General features: G+C 34.6%; 1 protein-coding gene across 6 annotated transcripts in view; it reads left to right on the plus strand.

Moving 5' to 3' along the window:
* Positions 1–15174, plus strand: part of BRIP1 (BRCA1 interacting DNA helicase 1) — a 78987-nt gene that overhangs the window by 19403 nt on the left and 44410 nt on the right. For all 6 annotated transcript variants that reach the window (XM_068910182.1, XM_068910179.1, XM_068910176.1 and 3 more), the window contains 5 exons: positions 3454–3586; positions 4100–4251; positions 5136–5307; positions 5422–5559; positions 5979–6140. In XM_068910182.1, coding sequence (XP_068766283.1) covers positions 3454–3586; positions 4100–4251; positions 5136–5307; positions 5422–5559; positions 5979–6140 — 757 coding nt within the window. The remainder of the gene's footprint in view (positions 1–3453; positions 3587–4099; positions 4252–5135; positions 5308–5421; positions 5560–5978; positions 6141–15174) is intronic.

Consider the following 15174-nt stretch of genomic DNA (forward strand, 5'->3'; position numbering starts at 1 on the left):
CCAAGAGTGTAGGTAATGATGCTTAACCGCTAAAGCTGTCAAACACTTTCATTATAATATTTGGTTTTAAGTTGCTTCCATCTTTGCAGTGTTTGAATACTTATACAGTGCTTACAATTTTCAGGATGGGAAATTGTTAAGTTTTAATCGTAAGTCTAAAATCATTCAATTATTTTTCAGAAAGGTCAAAGGGAAAATATTTTGTCCATGCTTTAATATTAAAGAAGTCCCTAAATCTGCCTCAGAATCTCTTTGCCTCTGTTGGAATTGGAACAGATTCTCAATATTTGAAAGTGAATTTGTCAAGCATGCCTTTTGTTTCCCCTCCGAAACTTTACTCGAGCAAGGAGAAGAGGGTATGAAAAACTGCAGTAACTACAAATTGTCAGTAGAGACTTGTTAAAGTCTTTTGAGAATTCAGATAGCAAACTCTCTTTGCACAGAGCGTGCACCATCCTCTTTGAGTTTCTAATTGCTGTCAGAAAAAAGTTGTCCACACAGAATAACTGAGCATTCTTTCTCCCTTGACTGTGTCAATAGAATGTGATTTTCATGATTTGTACTGAAATTGAAACCACGCATGTGCCAAATCTCTTAGTACTTACCATGCTGGAACATAAGGATCATAGAATTCAGTGAATAGAGAAATAAGGATGAGTGAGAAAGTTGTTTTGGAAGCCAGAATTGATGGGTAGGGCAGAGAAAAGCAGAGAAAATGGAAAATGTTCTATTCTCTGCTTTTCCCCATAGAGAAGAAGGCAATAAGGCAGAGGAGGGAAAGTAAACCCCAGAATCCTTGAAGATGGTAGAATTGGAAGGGAAGGACCTGAGCAGAAGTTGAAAATAGGGAGAGGGGATGGGAGAGAAGAAAATAAAGATCAGGGGCAGAAGCTGGAGAAGGCAGGAAAGAAACGAGGGGACAAGGCAGAAGTAGTCTCGGTGGAGCAGTTAGATCAGGAAATTGAAACAATGTCAGAAGAGTCTGTCACCACTAGAAAATTGGGAATTTAGCCTTGATAGTCCTTAATCTTTAATCAATTATTTTGAGGATCGAAGGACTGAAGGAATTCAGAAATGCACTGCTGTTGAAACTTGAACAATAAAGTCAGTGGTATAAAAATGGATAATGATACAATTAGCTTTGAATTTAACTGAACTCTGATTCATGTCAAACAATCATTTTGTTATATTAGTGGTTGGTGAAAGAAACCTTGGGCAGCAAGTAGTTTACCATTTTTCGTGTCCTTTCTCCATTCTTAGAATTAATGGTTATGTGCCACAGAGACAAGTGATTCCTCCCCCCCCCCCCCCCCCCCCGAAGCTAATTCTCCTATCTTGGATGTTTTGAATGTTAAAATTTAGTAAAAGATCAGAACAGCATAGCTAAAGATTTGATTGCCTCAAGCTTTTTAACCTTATCAGAAAAACTGAGGTTGATTGTCTTGGCAAATCTGCCAACAGTATGAAAAGCAGTTGTTGGAAAGCAGAAGACTGGGTGTAAATGGTTGGTAATTGGTAATATGCTATTGCATAAGGTGACAGGGCTTTGCCAAATGCATGGATAATTAGAAAAATCTTATTTCAGTTATAAATATTCTGGGCCCAGATTCCAGAAAGCACTTAAGCATGGGCTTAGTGCCACTGAGGTGCTAAAATGACCTTTCTGAGGAATTTGAAGGTATACCATAGAGGTATACTGGCTGGCAAGCTTTCCTGATGGAGATGCAGGTTTACCAGTACAAATCAGTTTGTTCAGTAGAGTAAGCTACGTGAACAGTAGAATTTTTTTGGAGAAGGGGATGAAAAATAAGCTTTCTGAAAATGAATGCAGTTTTTAACATTTGCTAAATCTTTTCCTGAATAAATTGAATATAGCATTTGCCCTTCAAAACCATAGGTATCTTTCTAGGAATCAGGCTGATTTTGTTTATACTTACTGCTTTATTCTAAAAAAAAAAAAAAAAAAAAAAGGTAATTATACTGAATTAACAGTATTTCAAGTAAATACTTCAGATTAAATTGGATGGATTTTATTCTAGAATTTGCAAAGTTTTGTGTGATATATTAGTTTAGGAAGATCATTTTGTTACATTTGTATTGGCATTTAAAGTATGGCCATTTCAAAGGTTTGTGATGGTGTTTGAGGTTCAGAACATAGAATGAAACTTTTACATTTCCTGAAATGTTTTATCCATTGTAAATCTGTTCAATTTCTGTCATAGTGACCTTTTCCTGATTTTAGTTCCCATTCTTTTTGCTCTTACATTTGAGGAATTGGTGCTGAGTACTACTACAGTGATGAACTCCTGCTTGTGTGTCAGTGATCATGATTCCTTAACAAGATGGACCAAATTATGGCTAAACAAGTGATTGCTATGATAGTGTTCCTTTTTGGTTTGTTTTTAACCTTGCAAAAACAAGTTTTTAATTGTTCCATTGAAGAGATTATTTGCAGTGACAGGATAGGAAATCTGGAACTGAAACGGTCCCTGAGCCTTGTTGCTTTAGTTGATAGTGAGTAAGTGATTTTACAGATACATATTTTGAACTGTTGCAGAAATGACAGCTGTCTTTCTGATGCCTCCTGCTGGTTGATGAAACAGACAGCTTCGGCATTTCCAGAGAGGGAGTAAGCTTGTCTCCTTTTCTCGACAGAGAGAAAGTGCTGTAATACTGGACAAATGTTGAAGGACACATTTAGTTAGAGAAAATATTAGCTGCCACAGATGAGAAGATCTGTATGTTTAGGTCATGTTTATGGAGACCTCAATTGCATTTTGCTTTGTCAGTAGCGTTATAATGCTGCTTAATTCTGAAACAGAGTTTCAGGATGTTGTTCCTAACTGTCAGAGTCTTGAAAGCTACATTTGTAGCTAGGTTAAAGTATGTACTTTTTGTTGGTCTGCCTACCATAACTGTGTAAATATTAAAAATAATCTTTTTATGGTTAAGAAAACCTCAAAGTTTGTTTCTTACTAAGGAAGCTTGAAATTGGTAGGATAACAAACCAATCAGAGTATCAGTTGGGGTATCATGCCAATGGTGTTTCAAGCCAATGAGTGGCTTGAAAAGTACAACAACTTTAAACGTGGAAATAAGACTATAGAAATATTCCTTAAATATGCCTGACGTTATATCATAGGAACAGGTTATATTTTCATCCTTTTTCCTAATGTAAAGATACTATGTGGCGATAAAATATAACATATGGGGACAAGCTTTCCTTTCACTTCCGTGAGCTATATCAAAAGCAGTTCCATAGAAGTCAGTTCAAAGGTGTAAAACTTGCATAAGGAGAAACAGCATCTATCTACTTAGCTCTTTATCTGCAGATGTTTATCACTACCAAAGTATGGTGCAATTTTTGAGGTTCAGTTTATTTTGTACCTGGAAAGTGTCTCTAAATCGCACTGAAGTTAATGCTGAAATTATTTGTGATTTTTCCTCTTACAGCTGGTTACGGCAGAGCTCTGGTCAACTAGTAGAAAGAGGGTATGAAACTTCCTGTAAGGTTTGGAGTGGAAAAGAAATGCTCACCATTTTGCATGATATGGGAATAACCAATATGACTTTTCCCATTCTACAGGTAATGTTGTATGCCATGTATATGAGTGACAGAGTGTATAATACTGATCAAGTTAAGCATCTTGAAATATATGTAAGATGAGCGTTAGCACATCTTTCAGTTTAAAACAATTTTATAAAGCTGTCTGCAGATTATACCTGATGAAGAACAGGAGCTATGCTTTTAAGCTACTGGAACGTGTAGAGAATCAATGTTTTAATGTATATAATTGATCATGTGAAATTATTTAAGTTGAGCAGTTTAGTCACTGATAGTTTTGTCTGTACTATCCATCTACGTTTTTATTGACTGTTGAAATGTATTTACAGTATTCTCAAGCTTATCTGTCCTTTATGTGTAAACTGAACATGTTAAAAGTATAGTTATTTTTCTTTTCCAATTCTACCTTCAGCTTGACTTTATAGCTATATTAGGTGAACTTTTAAAACAAAGTGGCGGTTCTCTTGGATTTGTATTAGCTTTGGTTTGAGAAGATGTATAGAATGTCATTAATGTGGAGTTTGCTTCTTACAGAAACATTTTGCTGCTGTCCTAGAAAAGGAAGAAAAAATATTGATGTTTGGTAGAGAAGAAGTTATTGAGATACCGATTGTGAGCCCATCTACTCAGATTGTGCTGAAAGGGTTATTCATGATTCTTTTATGCCTTTTTAAAGATAATAGCAGGTCAGTAAAAGTACATAGCCTGTGCTCTGTGGTGTTTTTTTCTCCCTTCCTACTTCGGAAGAAATGAAGAAATGAAAATTACAAGTGACAGCATTTCATAGGTCTCTGTCATTTTTCTTTTTGTAACTGCAAATATGTTTTATAGAATGTTTGAATAGCTTTAGTATGTATGCTGAAGGACAAACAGGTGCTGGTAGTAGCCAGGTACGCATGCCTGACACAAACTTAATTCTGCTGCTTTGCCAAATTGCCTCTTTCATTTGTACAACACCTCTTTTATGGTGCCTGGCTTCTCCTGAGGAAAACCTAACACTTGAAAAGCTTTGGAAAATCTATTTATGTGGGAAAAATTTATTGAGACCTAATTTAAATACTGCCAAATTATTTTTTTCATTTATAAGTGAATTCAAGTAGTGAACAAGTTTATTTGAAGGTTACATGTAAATTTTCTTGATGTGTTGCCAAGTTAAACATGCATGGATTTTGGGTTTTTTTATTTAGCACTTAACGATTTGGCCACTGATGTCTTGATGTCTTGACAACTAATGCCAGCAGTTACTAAAACTTTCTGATTTTTTTAAACCTCGTTTCTATTTATAAATTATTATAAGACTTCATTGTTTTTCTAAAAAGGAAACTAACAACTGTTGAAACTTTAACTCTAGAGTAGAGATCTTCGAGCAAACGTTGTTTTACACACTACATAATCTACATCTACTTTTTTGGACAGTATATTGTATAGGTTATTTTATATATTCAAATTGGAAAGGCATTGTGGCAATACTGTCTTTGCTTTTTATGAGCTTGATGCTGACTCAAGGTGATAGAGAAATTGCTACAATTTGCTTAATTGTTTTTATTAATACTTACATATATCTGTATAGGTATGCAGATGACTACAGAGTAGCTTTACAACAAACTTATGCTTGGATGAACACAAACCAACTTGATGCTTCAGATGCAAGTGCCCCCTTTCCATGGACCACACATAAAAGGAACTCACGGCAAAAAACTGTAGTCCACATGCTTAATTTTTGGTGCTTGAATCCAGCTGTGGTAAGCTGAGTGAAGCAGAAGGTCTTATGTAACTTGACTGATCACAAATGCATATAAGATCTTAAAATGATTGTGTTGGTAGTCTAAATTCCTTCTTTTCTTTCTCTGACATAGGCTTTTTCAGACTTAAGTGATGTTAGAACAATTGTTCTGACATCTGGTACACTCTCTCCAATGGATTCGTTTTCTTCAGAACTTGGTGTAAAGTTTTCTATTCAGCTTGAGGCAAATCATGTTATTCGGAACTCACAGGTAAAAATGTGCAGAGTTGTTCCCCCTCCTGAGGTGTAATACTGCCCCTTGCAAAATAAACAATAACTTGCAATATGAATGGTAACAAACACACTTTTTACATAAGTAAAAAGGAATGTGTAAAACAGACTTTTACTTGTATTAATGGTGTTGTAAAGTGAATTTTCAAATGACAAAGGGAGCAATATTTAGGCATTTATTCCGCAGGAAATATTGAAGCTATGCTATTTTGGTAATAGCCATCTAACGTCAGTTTCTGCACTCTCTCTCTTCTGTTTTTTTAGCATTACAACTAATTTGTTCAGCAATAGCTGACTCTTTTTCTTAACGTTTAAAGTTTTGCTATTTAACCTAATGTAAATTGATACAGTTCTTGTCATATATTTTGATATTAATGTTTTTAATATTAAATACACCAGGTTTGGATTGGCACCATTGGAGCAGGCCCTAATGGTCGGAAGCTATGTGCCACATTCCAGCATACAGAGACCTTTGAATTCCAAGATGAGGTGGGAGCACTTCTGCTTTCAGTGTGTCAGACAATTGGCCAAGGAGTTTTGTGTTTTTTGCCATCTTATAAGGTAAGAAAATCTTAATTCATGTTCTTCCTTTTTAAAAAAAAAAAAAAATCCACCTACAAAAGGTTGCACAGTACATTTCCATGTTTTATGCATCAACAAATATAAAATATCTATACTGTAATTTCTTGGATCTGCCATACAGGTTTGTTTTCATGAAAAGTATCTTAATATTTGTTTTTACCAGCTATCTGTATCTCAGTTAATATGAAAGGAGTGCTATTGTTTTGATAAGCTTTACCAGAAAAAGCCAGAGTGATCTGCAGTCCAAATGTATACATATGTATATATGCATACACTGTATGCATATGTTTACATACATATGTGCATACACAGAGAGAGGCAGAGTCTTGTCAGAAAGATTTTTGGTATGAAAATAAAACGTTGAAGTGGAAAGTTCACACTAGTGGTGTGTTTTATTTAAGTGTTTCCTTGAATGTTTTGAAACTATTTTTTAAGAAACTCCATTTAAACACACATCACGAAGTGAAACTGCATAACTTAGCTGCAAGAATGCCTTTGCATGTCCTTATGTGCCATTTAAATTCATGCGGTTCATTTCTTCATTCTTTGGTTCACGTTTAATTTTACTGTACTGGAGATTCTGGATTTTTTGTTTGTCTTTTTCTTTTCTTTTCTTTTTTTTTTTTTTTTGAGCCAGGTGGGAATTGCTCACTGACATCAGCTGAAAGGAATCAAATTTCTCAATTTTAAGCTATGTAATATCTAATTTTGTTGATAGCAGATATCCAGTTATGGTTAATACTGCACCTCACGGAAGTTCTGCTTTCTTCTCCATTAGTTTTTATTGTTATTTACGCTCAGCTCTGAGGAACAGGAGTGTAAACCTGCAGTATACATCTGTACTTCAGGTCTGTTGGTCTTACAATGCTAGGACAGTGTCTCGGTTGAAAGAGTGCAACTTTTTTCATTTAAACCATCTTTTATGAGTCTAAAAAAAGGTGTCAGTGTTTAAGAAAAAAAAAAAAGCCACTGAACAAAATACTCCAGCATGACGAGAATAACAGTTTCTGACCATTTTGCTGATCTCTAAGGTTCCTCTAACTAGATTCTAATTAGAATTCCTTTAATTAGGAAAAAAAAAATTAAACAAAAATTATCTTTTTTTGGTCAAAACCTTCATGTTAATTTTGCTATTTAATTGAAGAGACTGCAATGCAAGGCTGTTTCTTCCCTAGGTGTCTATAAAGGATTGCAGTCATCCATGCAGTTACTGACAATAGCCATTAGGTGACCACATTAGACCGTGTAACGTACCGTCATTTGGGGGGGGGTGGAGCAGATTACTAGATATAAATGTATTTAACCTGGCTCACAAGACTATATGCATTTATATGCAAAATTAACAATCTGAAAATAAACTTTTCGTTCAGTTTATTTTTGTTAATGGAATTGAGTGAGGGCACATTTCAGTTTTCACTGTCATCACTATTCTTTTATTGAAGCATATAATGCTGAGCAGTACGTGAGAGTTGATCTTATACAGAGAGAGAGACCAGGGAAATACTTGCAAAAGTTTTTATGAGAATACTAATATGAATGGAAAGCATAGAGAGACTTCGTAACTGACATTTAATAAAGAAGGAAAGATTGCTGGACAGCTCTGGTACCCTTCCCCCTCTCACTGCCCTTCTGCTTCACTGAAAGGTCACCTGGCTAAACACATCGAGTGTTTTTTTTTTTTTTTTTGTGGGAACACTTCCATGAACCCAGTAGAAGTATTGATAAATATAAATTGCAGACAATTGAAGGCTGATATTTTAAAATCATATTGCCAATATTTTTCTATGGCTGCCCTTTTTCATTCCGCTTCTCTTATTCTGGATTGGGTTGCCTTTAAGCCTAAGAGATTAATATGTTGAAAATATAGAATAATGTTGTAAGCGTAAGCATATTAGTACAGAGAATACAGGATTTTTTTTTTTCATCGTCATACAGAATTGTGCTTACCTGCCTATTTGCATTTCAAAACTGTTTTTCAGAGATTTTCCTAGGGAAATTGCTACATCTCATGAAAAACTGCAGCTTTTTAAGAAATTGTTTAATCCTATCAAGCTCATTATTCACATAGTTCCGGTAGTAAATTGAATGTCATCTTCCTTGTTTTGTATATACGCAGAGTACTGGAGACAGTAATTGCGTCTTAATGCACTTCCATTCACATCAAAGTATTTTAAATTTCATAGACTTTCATTCGCTTTAATGAAATATAGGTATATTACCTTTTTGTTGTGAGAATGGTAAAATAACAGTTTTCAGCCTCAATCTAAGGGAAGAGAAAGAATGGAGGGTGTAACAATAGCCTCTGGAAGCAGAGGTGCAGAGCTCTGCCTACTTAACACAGTTTGTAATGATCAGCATCAGGAGCCTCGAACCGGGAGACAAGTGGTGGTCTCTTTCTGCTTGTCCTGTTAGGACTTTGTTACGTGATGTCAGAAATAGAATAAATGTATGACAGAAGTGGAGCAAATTAAACTATTCAAACTTCCCAGTCTGGAATTTAGGGGTCTTTATTATAAACAATATTTATTTCTCTATATTTTGTCTTTAGCTTTTAAATTGCTTTGTAAACACGAAAGACGCACTCTTGTCTTCTACGCTGTGTGAAAATGGAAACACCTGCATTCCAGTTAGAACTGGGGAAACTAACTCATGCCGAAATTTAGTGAGTTTTTTTCAGACTTTTGAAGTGTTTAGTAGAGGGAAAAAATACTTTGTCCTCAACTATAAGAAGCATCAGCCTATATGAAGTTTGCATGTGCAAATAAATAGAGGGCAAGCAAAGTCTCTGAATGTCACTACATTAAACTAATCAGAAAATCAGAAAACTGGATGCTTCTTCCGGTACATCTGAGATGAACCTTATAATGTCACCAAGTAGGTTGCTATAGGAGCTAGCATTTTAGTCACATACTCCTTCCAGTGCTAATGTGCGCAAAAAGCATCCATTAGTGGTCTCTGTTTTTCTCTGTTAGCCTTCTTTCAGGTAGGCTCTCTCCTGGCTGATTCTAGGCTCCTTTGAATAGATCTTCTACTAGCAGGAAGAGTTAGTAGTCGTTTGTCTAAATTTTGCTGTGGAGCGCCCCTTAGAAACAGATATCTATAATCTGTAGGATATTATTCCACCATTTTATAAAGAATTTTATGGCTATAACGTTGTGAGCCTGCATCCTTTCCTAATAATCAATTTAAGCAACTATTTTATGACAGGCTGAGAAAGTACTTTCCAAAGACCTTTTTTGGTAGCTGTATGCTTTTCGTTTCCTTTTTATGTTTTCATATTTATTTATTTGGCTGATAAAAGAAGAAAAATAGTAGGTAAACATGGAAACTGATTCTCTCTCTCTAGCTTTCTTGTGCCAGCAATGGGTAGCATTCCACTAAAATACTTAAGAACAACTTCTCTGAATAATTCTGCAGATAAATTGAGTCATCCATAATGCACATACACGTTTTATCAAATAGCTTGCAGTTTTCTAATTCTTTCTTTTGAATAATAATGCCTTATACAGAAATAATGTACTCTATTGACAAATATTAGAACAATGTGTATTAAAATGAGAATTTTTATAACCGAAGGGATGGCTATTATATAGTAATTTGCTAGCATAGGAGATACTGTTTTTTCCTAGGAACACACTGCAAATATGTAAAATTGATAAAAATCACACATTTCATAACTGAGCTGAATTTCAGATACTGAATGTTGACCTTTTGATCAGCTGAATTTATTAGGGAATGTCATCTTTCCGTAAAACCAACTTGCATATTCTTTTTAATTCCTACTGTGGTTATCAGCCTTGCTTCTTTTTCTGGTAACTATATTCATTTGTAGATAGTTTTATTCCTAGTTGTAAAACAGAGCAGCAGAAAGTTTTCTGCCTTTGTTTTGGAATTTTTTTTTTTATTCTTTTTTTTTCCCCAAGTAAAACCCAGACTAAGCAATTGTGTGCAAGGTTTAACATCATCTTTGGAAGAAGGAGTAAGACTATGTGGTAAGTCTGGTTCAGTGGAAAGGACCTTCAGTTCTTGTTAATGAGGCCTTGTTTCACAGTTAATATAAACGATGCACTTTTTTGGCAAACAAGTTCAAACACCGGCCCATATGTAATTAATCTGACAAAATGTCAAGTTGATAGTTTAAGTTGTAGCAGAGTCTCCTTCTATGAGTTTAGAAGGAAAATCATGCTCAGCTGTTGGTGAGTTGCTCAACTGATCTGCCAGAAGAAGTATTTCCATATGCAGTACCTGTGCAAAAGACATCTCTGAGATGACTAACGCCAGGCTTTGATTCAGTTCATCTAAACTTATGGTATAAGACAAGAAGGTAGTATTAGTTCCTTAGCTGCTTGGTGGCCAGGTGACTTGTAACTATGAAAATCAGCAACTTGGGTCATTTCCAGAAGCCTGTTTGAAACTAACAGATCTTATAGAAAATACTACTTAACCCTCTAAGGAGACTGGGTGGTCCCCTGGATACTCTTGAGCAATCGAAGCCTGATCAAAGCTGTGAACTCAGTGTATTTAAAGAAATTCACTGAAGTAATTGTTTTAAAGGGCATTTCTACTTAGAGAAACACCATGCAAACTAGTTTATCTGTTCTACTATGAAAATTGCCATTTTGGTGGGTGGTACTATCGTCTGATCCTCTGCCAGCTAACTGTCATCCAAGCTCAGGAGAACTATGCCATCCTCAAACTGATGATAGTGTAGCTATTGGTCATCTTTGTTCTTTGTCTCCTCAGATAGGTGCTTTCAGAATTCTTATTAGATAAAAGATGAGAAACGAGTAACAGAATAGAAATACACCACACACAAGAGAAAGCACTCTGACAGAGGAACAATTATCCAGTACTGGAGAAACTGGAAATGAAACCACTCCTGTCTGCCTTCTGGTTGGCTTTTTGTTTACCTATGCAACGTTATCATTACTCTACTTTTTCTACCTCCCTGACTGTTGAGCTCACTTACCACATTTTATTTTTAAGTTGTTCTTTGGGATTGAAATGATGTCTAATTGGTGAGTTTGTAGAATAGCAAGCACTGCAAAGCCCAGTCTCAACCTTCTAAACATTAAAGTAATTGGCATAGCTGTGATATGCCAAATGTATGTTGCGTATAAAATAGCACTTTTTCTGTTGCTCTGTGCTTTAATATTAAAAAGTCATATACTTTTCATGTCAAAATTTCAAGAAATACCTCCTTAGTTTCCACATATCTTTGTAAAATGGATTAATATGAGGAATATTTTATTGATAGATAAATTTAGCTTATTCTTTGAGTTTTATGGACTAAAGCAGGTAACTAATTTCTTGCAAAAACAAAGTTGAGATAAGCTACTTGGACACCAATATGTCAGGGAACTGACTGTTATTTTTAAAACTTAGGAATTAAAAATAATTCACTTATTTCCTCCCTCCCTCCCTCCCCAATTTTTTTTCTTTGTCTGTCAAGGTAACTGTAGGAGAAAGAGAGAGGCAGAAAGAGATTAGAGCAGTTCAGGTCAAAAATTCTGCCACCTTGTTGTTTCTGAATAATTTGGTATTACGCAGATACTATGTGAGTGAGGGGGGAAAAAAGCAATAGCAGAGAAATTTGCCTTTATTTTATCAAATATTTGAATAAATAAATTTCTCATGGAAAGTGGCCATTTAGAATGTATAAATGACAAATATTTGAGATTAATAATCCAGTAGAGGAAAATGTATGTATGAGAAGAAAACAATGCATTGGATATACATCCCTACATCTGATACGTATCAGTTTATCTTATTCATACCTATGGTGCCCTGTTTTGTATGTGGAGTAACCAAAAGTAATATATAAATTTTTATTTTCATGATCGAAGTGCTATCATCTTGACATATTTAAAAGAAAATAAGCTTAATTTCACATTTACTAAATTGCAAGCCTAGATAATTCTTAGGGTTACTAAAAAACAAACTGATGATACTATGTAACAAAAATGCATTTATGTTAAAATCAGTAGCAACTCCAGCAAAAGCACTCTATAAAAGAGAATATCAGAAGGTGAAAAGATTACTCAGAAATCTAAGATGCTTTTAAACAAGATTAAGATAAGGACCATTAGGGTTCATGTCGCCGACCTGTCTGCATTAAGATATATCTTGCCTGGTGCCTGCATCTTAGATGATTCATTCAATATGTGTCATATCAAAGTCAGGGTATCTAGCAAGGAGAAAAATGCTAATGCTTATAAATTTTAGTGATAATCCATCATGATGAATTAGCTGACCTTTCTTTAGTAGATTTTTTCATAAAATAAGTTGTAATCTTTGGATAATAATGTTAATGTTTTTTCTGTGAGCCATTGTTGATTAATTTGTGCCTGCTAATTATTGACTCATAACTTGGAAGTAAAAATTTTAAAATAAGATAGTTGCTCAAAAGAGTTTGAATTTCTTAGTTCACAAGTTTTACTGGTGAAAAGATAAGAATTCTTCACTTGAGAATGAGATTTGTTTTGTTTACTTCTTTTTTTTCTCTCTTTGTCCTACACCTTTAAGAAGTAAAATGTTCTCCATTGATTTAGATTAATCATATCTTTATTGTATCTGCTTTTCTTTGCCAAGCTTTAACTTTTCAGGTCAAATAGCAAAGTTTTCCTTGGTTGCTGTGCATTTTACATTATACTATATCAAATAGATTTGTAGAGGGTGATAGCTGGGAAAACAAAGAGCATTTAACAAGTATTAGCCTAAAAGATAGAAAGAGTAACTGCTTTGTTGTCTTCCTTACAAACCTCTTAGAAATGGTTAAATGATCTAAATCTATATTTTTTTAAATTATTTGCAATGCTATCTATGAAATATTAGCATCCAAATGTCTGCAAAATACATTTCTTTCAGAACAATTGCATTACTGTGCTTTATAAAATGCAGGTGACAGGTGTTTGAGGTTTACAGCTATGCTGCTATATGAAATCCTTTTACCTCTAGTGAGTAATTAACTACATAAATAATGACAATAATGGAATAGAAAATGAATGCCGAGTTTTTAAGTCTGTCTTATATTGCATTAACATTGAATCTTTTAATATATTTGACTTCCAGCAAATAACATCTTCAGGAAATTTTGGGGCTATCTAGAGTTTCTTCTGTGTATTGCAATGACTCAAATAGTTGTTGAAAAGAGTAACTTTAACAAATACTATGTTGGAACGAAGTAGTCAAAGACATTTGTTTCCTAGTGCGCTTTTTTCTCTGATAACCTTTTTTTGGCCTTACCTCTTTCTGGTAAGGTGAGTCAGTATACCCTAAAGAAGATTCTCATACATTTAATATTAAATTTTAGTTTTATTCCTATTCATCTGCTCTTCACTGGGAGCTGGAGTTAAAGAAAAGGAAAGCAGAACAGACAAAGGAAAAAACGGAAACAAGAATAATAAAGCTAAATAGCCCCATTTCATTCCTGAAGCAGCTTTTCTGTTTTAAGGATATGGTTTAAAAGCAACGAAAAAATGAAAAATATATTTTTAGATCGCTTTGTCACAGATACTGTGGAACTATGTGTATATTTTTGCTTCATATATAGATTTTGATGTAAATGGATAACTTTTCATGTTGCCATAGATGGAAACTTTTGTTGGAGTAAACTGAAAAAAATCAATATAAAAGTTTGGCTATGATACCTGGTATCTTTGAAGATTATTTTCTATGATTACTTCCTTTGTTGTTACTCCAAATAAACATAATGAAGTTGGGAGGAAGAAATAGGCCTTTAGCAACTGATATCGATATATAATATGTTAGATGTAATTTAATTTTGAAGAAATAATCAACAAACAAGGAGATGATAAACTGAAAAAATTCGGGAGGTTGTATTAGTTTACAGAATGGTACTTGTAAGAATGTCGGTAAGGACTGTTTTTTAATCCAAGTGTGGAGAACAGAAGAACGGCGTAGAAAATCTGCTATTGTGAGAAAGGTAAAGCGTTTGTTAATATTTATGCCTCCGCATAAAATAAATCACTAGTTTAGATTGGGGTGTATTTGAATAAAAAATGATTCATCTTTTCACTTTTCTTGTTCTGTAGAGGATGTGAAGTTCCTTCAGTAATACAGGCTTGGAAAGTAGTTCAGCTGAAGCTGAACGTGAGTGGTCGAGAAAAGTCTAGTGCTGTACACATGGTGTTTTCTGTTTTCGTTATGGATTTTTTTTTCCTGGTCTCAGTTAGTTGTATTTGGTGCTCTAGAAGCCAGAATGCCATCTGTCAGTATTTGGAGAAAAACATTTTCAGATGTATTAGTTACTGTTGGTAGTAGGTACTCAATAACTGCTTTTGAATGTCTGGTGTCGAAATCGAGCTCCCATGCTTCCCTCCAGAAAATTCATGTCTGATATGAACAGTGGGTGGTTGTTTTTTTCTTTGTGTCCAAAGCATAAACCAGTTCCCAGTACTTTTCCACTGCTTCTGATTTCAAGATAATGAGAATAACCTGACTGTTTTTCTTGCTGCATTTAGTTGTTACTTTTGAGGCAATTTTCCATGCAAAATGAGTATGTCAGGAGCTTTGTGTACAAAAAGTCTGGGACCCAGCTATTCAGTACTCAGTCTTGAATACATCTGGCAGTCTCAATCCTGCTACTAACAAACAGATACTCTTCCTCGTAAATTGGCATTACCTTGCGCTATGTCAGTAAGGAAGACAGAACTATTAGCATGTAGGTGCAGACCAATTAATGTTGCGTTGCATTTGCTGTTTCCCTTGAGGATTTTGGGATATGGTTATAATGGTACTTATACAGTAACTTTTCTTCACTTACAAACGCTGAATTTTATTTTTTAGTTCCTATGTATCTCACTGTTTTTAGAGCTTTTAGTTCAGAGTTTTAAGTTCTGTCAGTTTCATTTCCCTGCGTGTCTTGTTTGATCGTGTTTTCTTCAGTAAGAATGGAGAGAATTAGATGACAGCAACTCCATTTAAACTGAAACACTTACTATTATTATTTTGGCTCCCTTTTCATGCTTAAGGTATCAGCCAAAAGTGTACT

This window comes from Struthio camelus, chromosome 16 (genome assembly GCF_040807025.1).
Source record: "Struthio camelus isolate bStrCam1 chromosome 16, bStrCam1.hap1, whole genome shotgun sequence".
Lineage (NCBI taxonomy): Eukaryota > Metazoa > Chordata > Aves > Struthioniformes > Struthionidae > Struthio > Struthio camelus.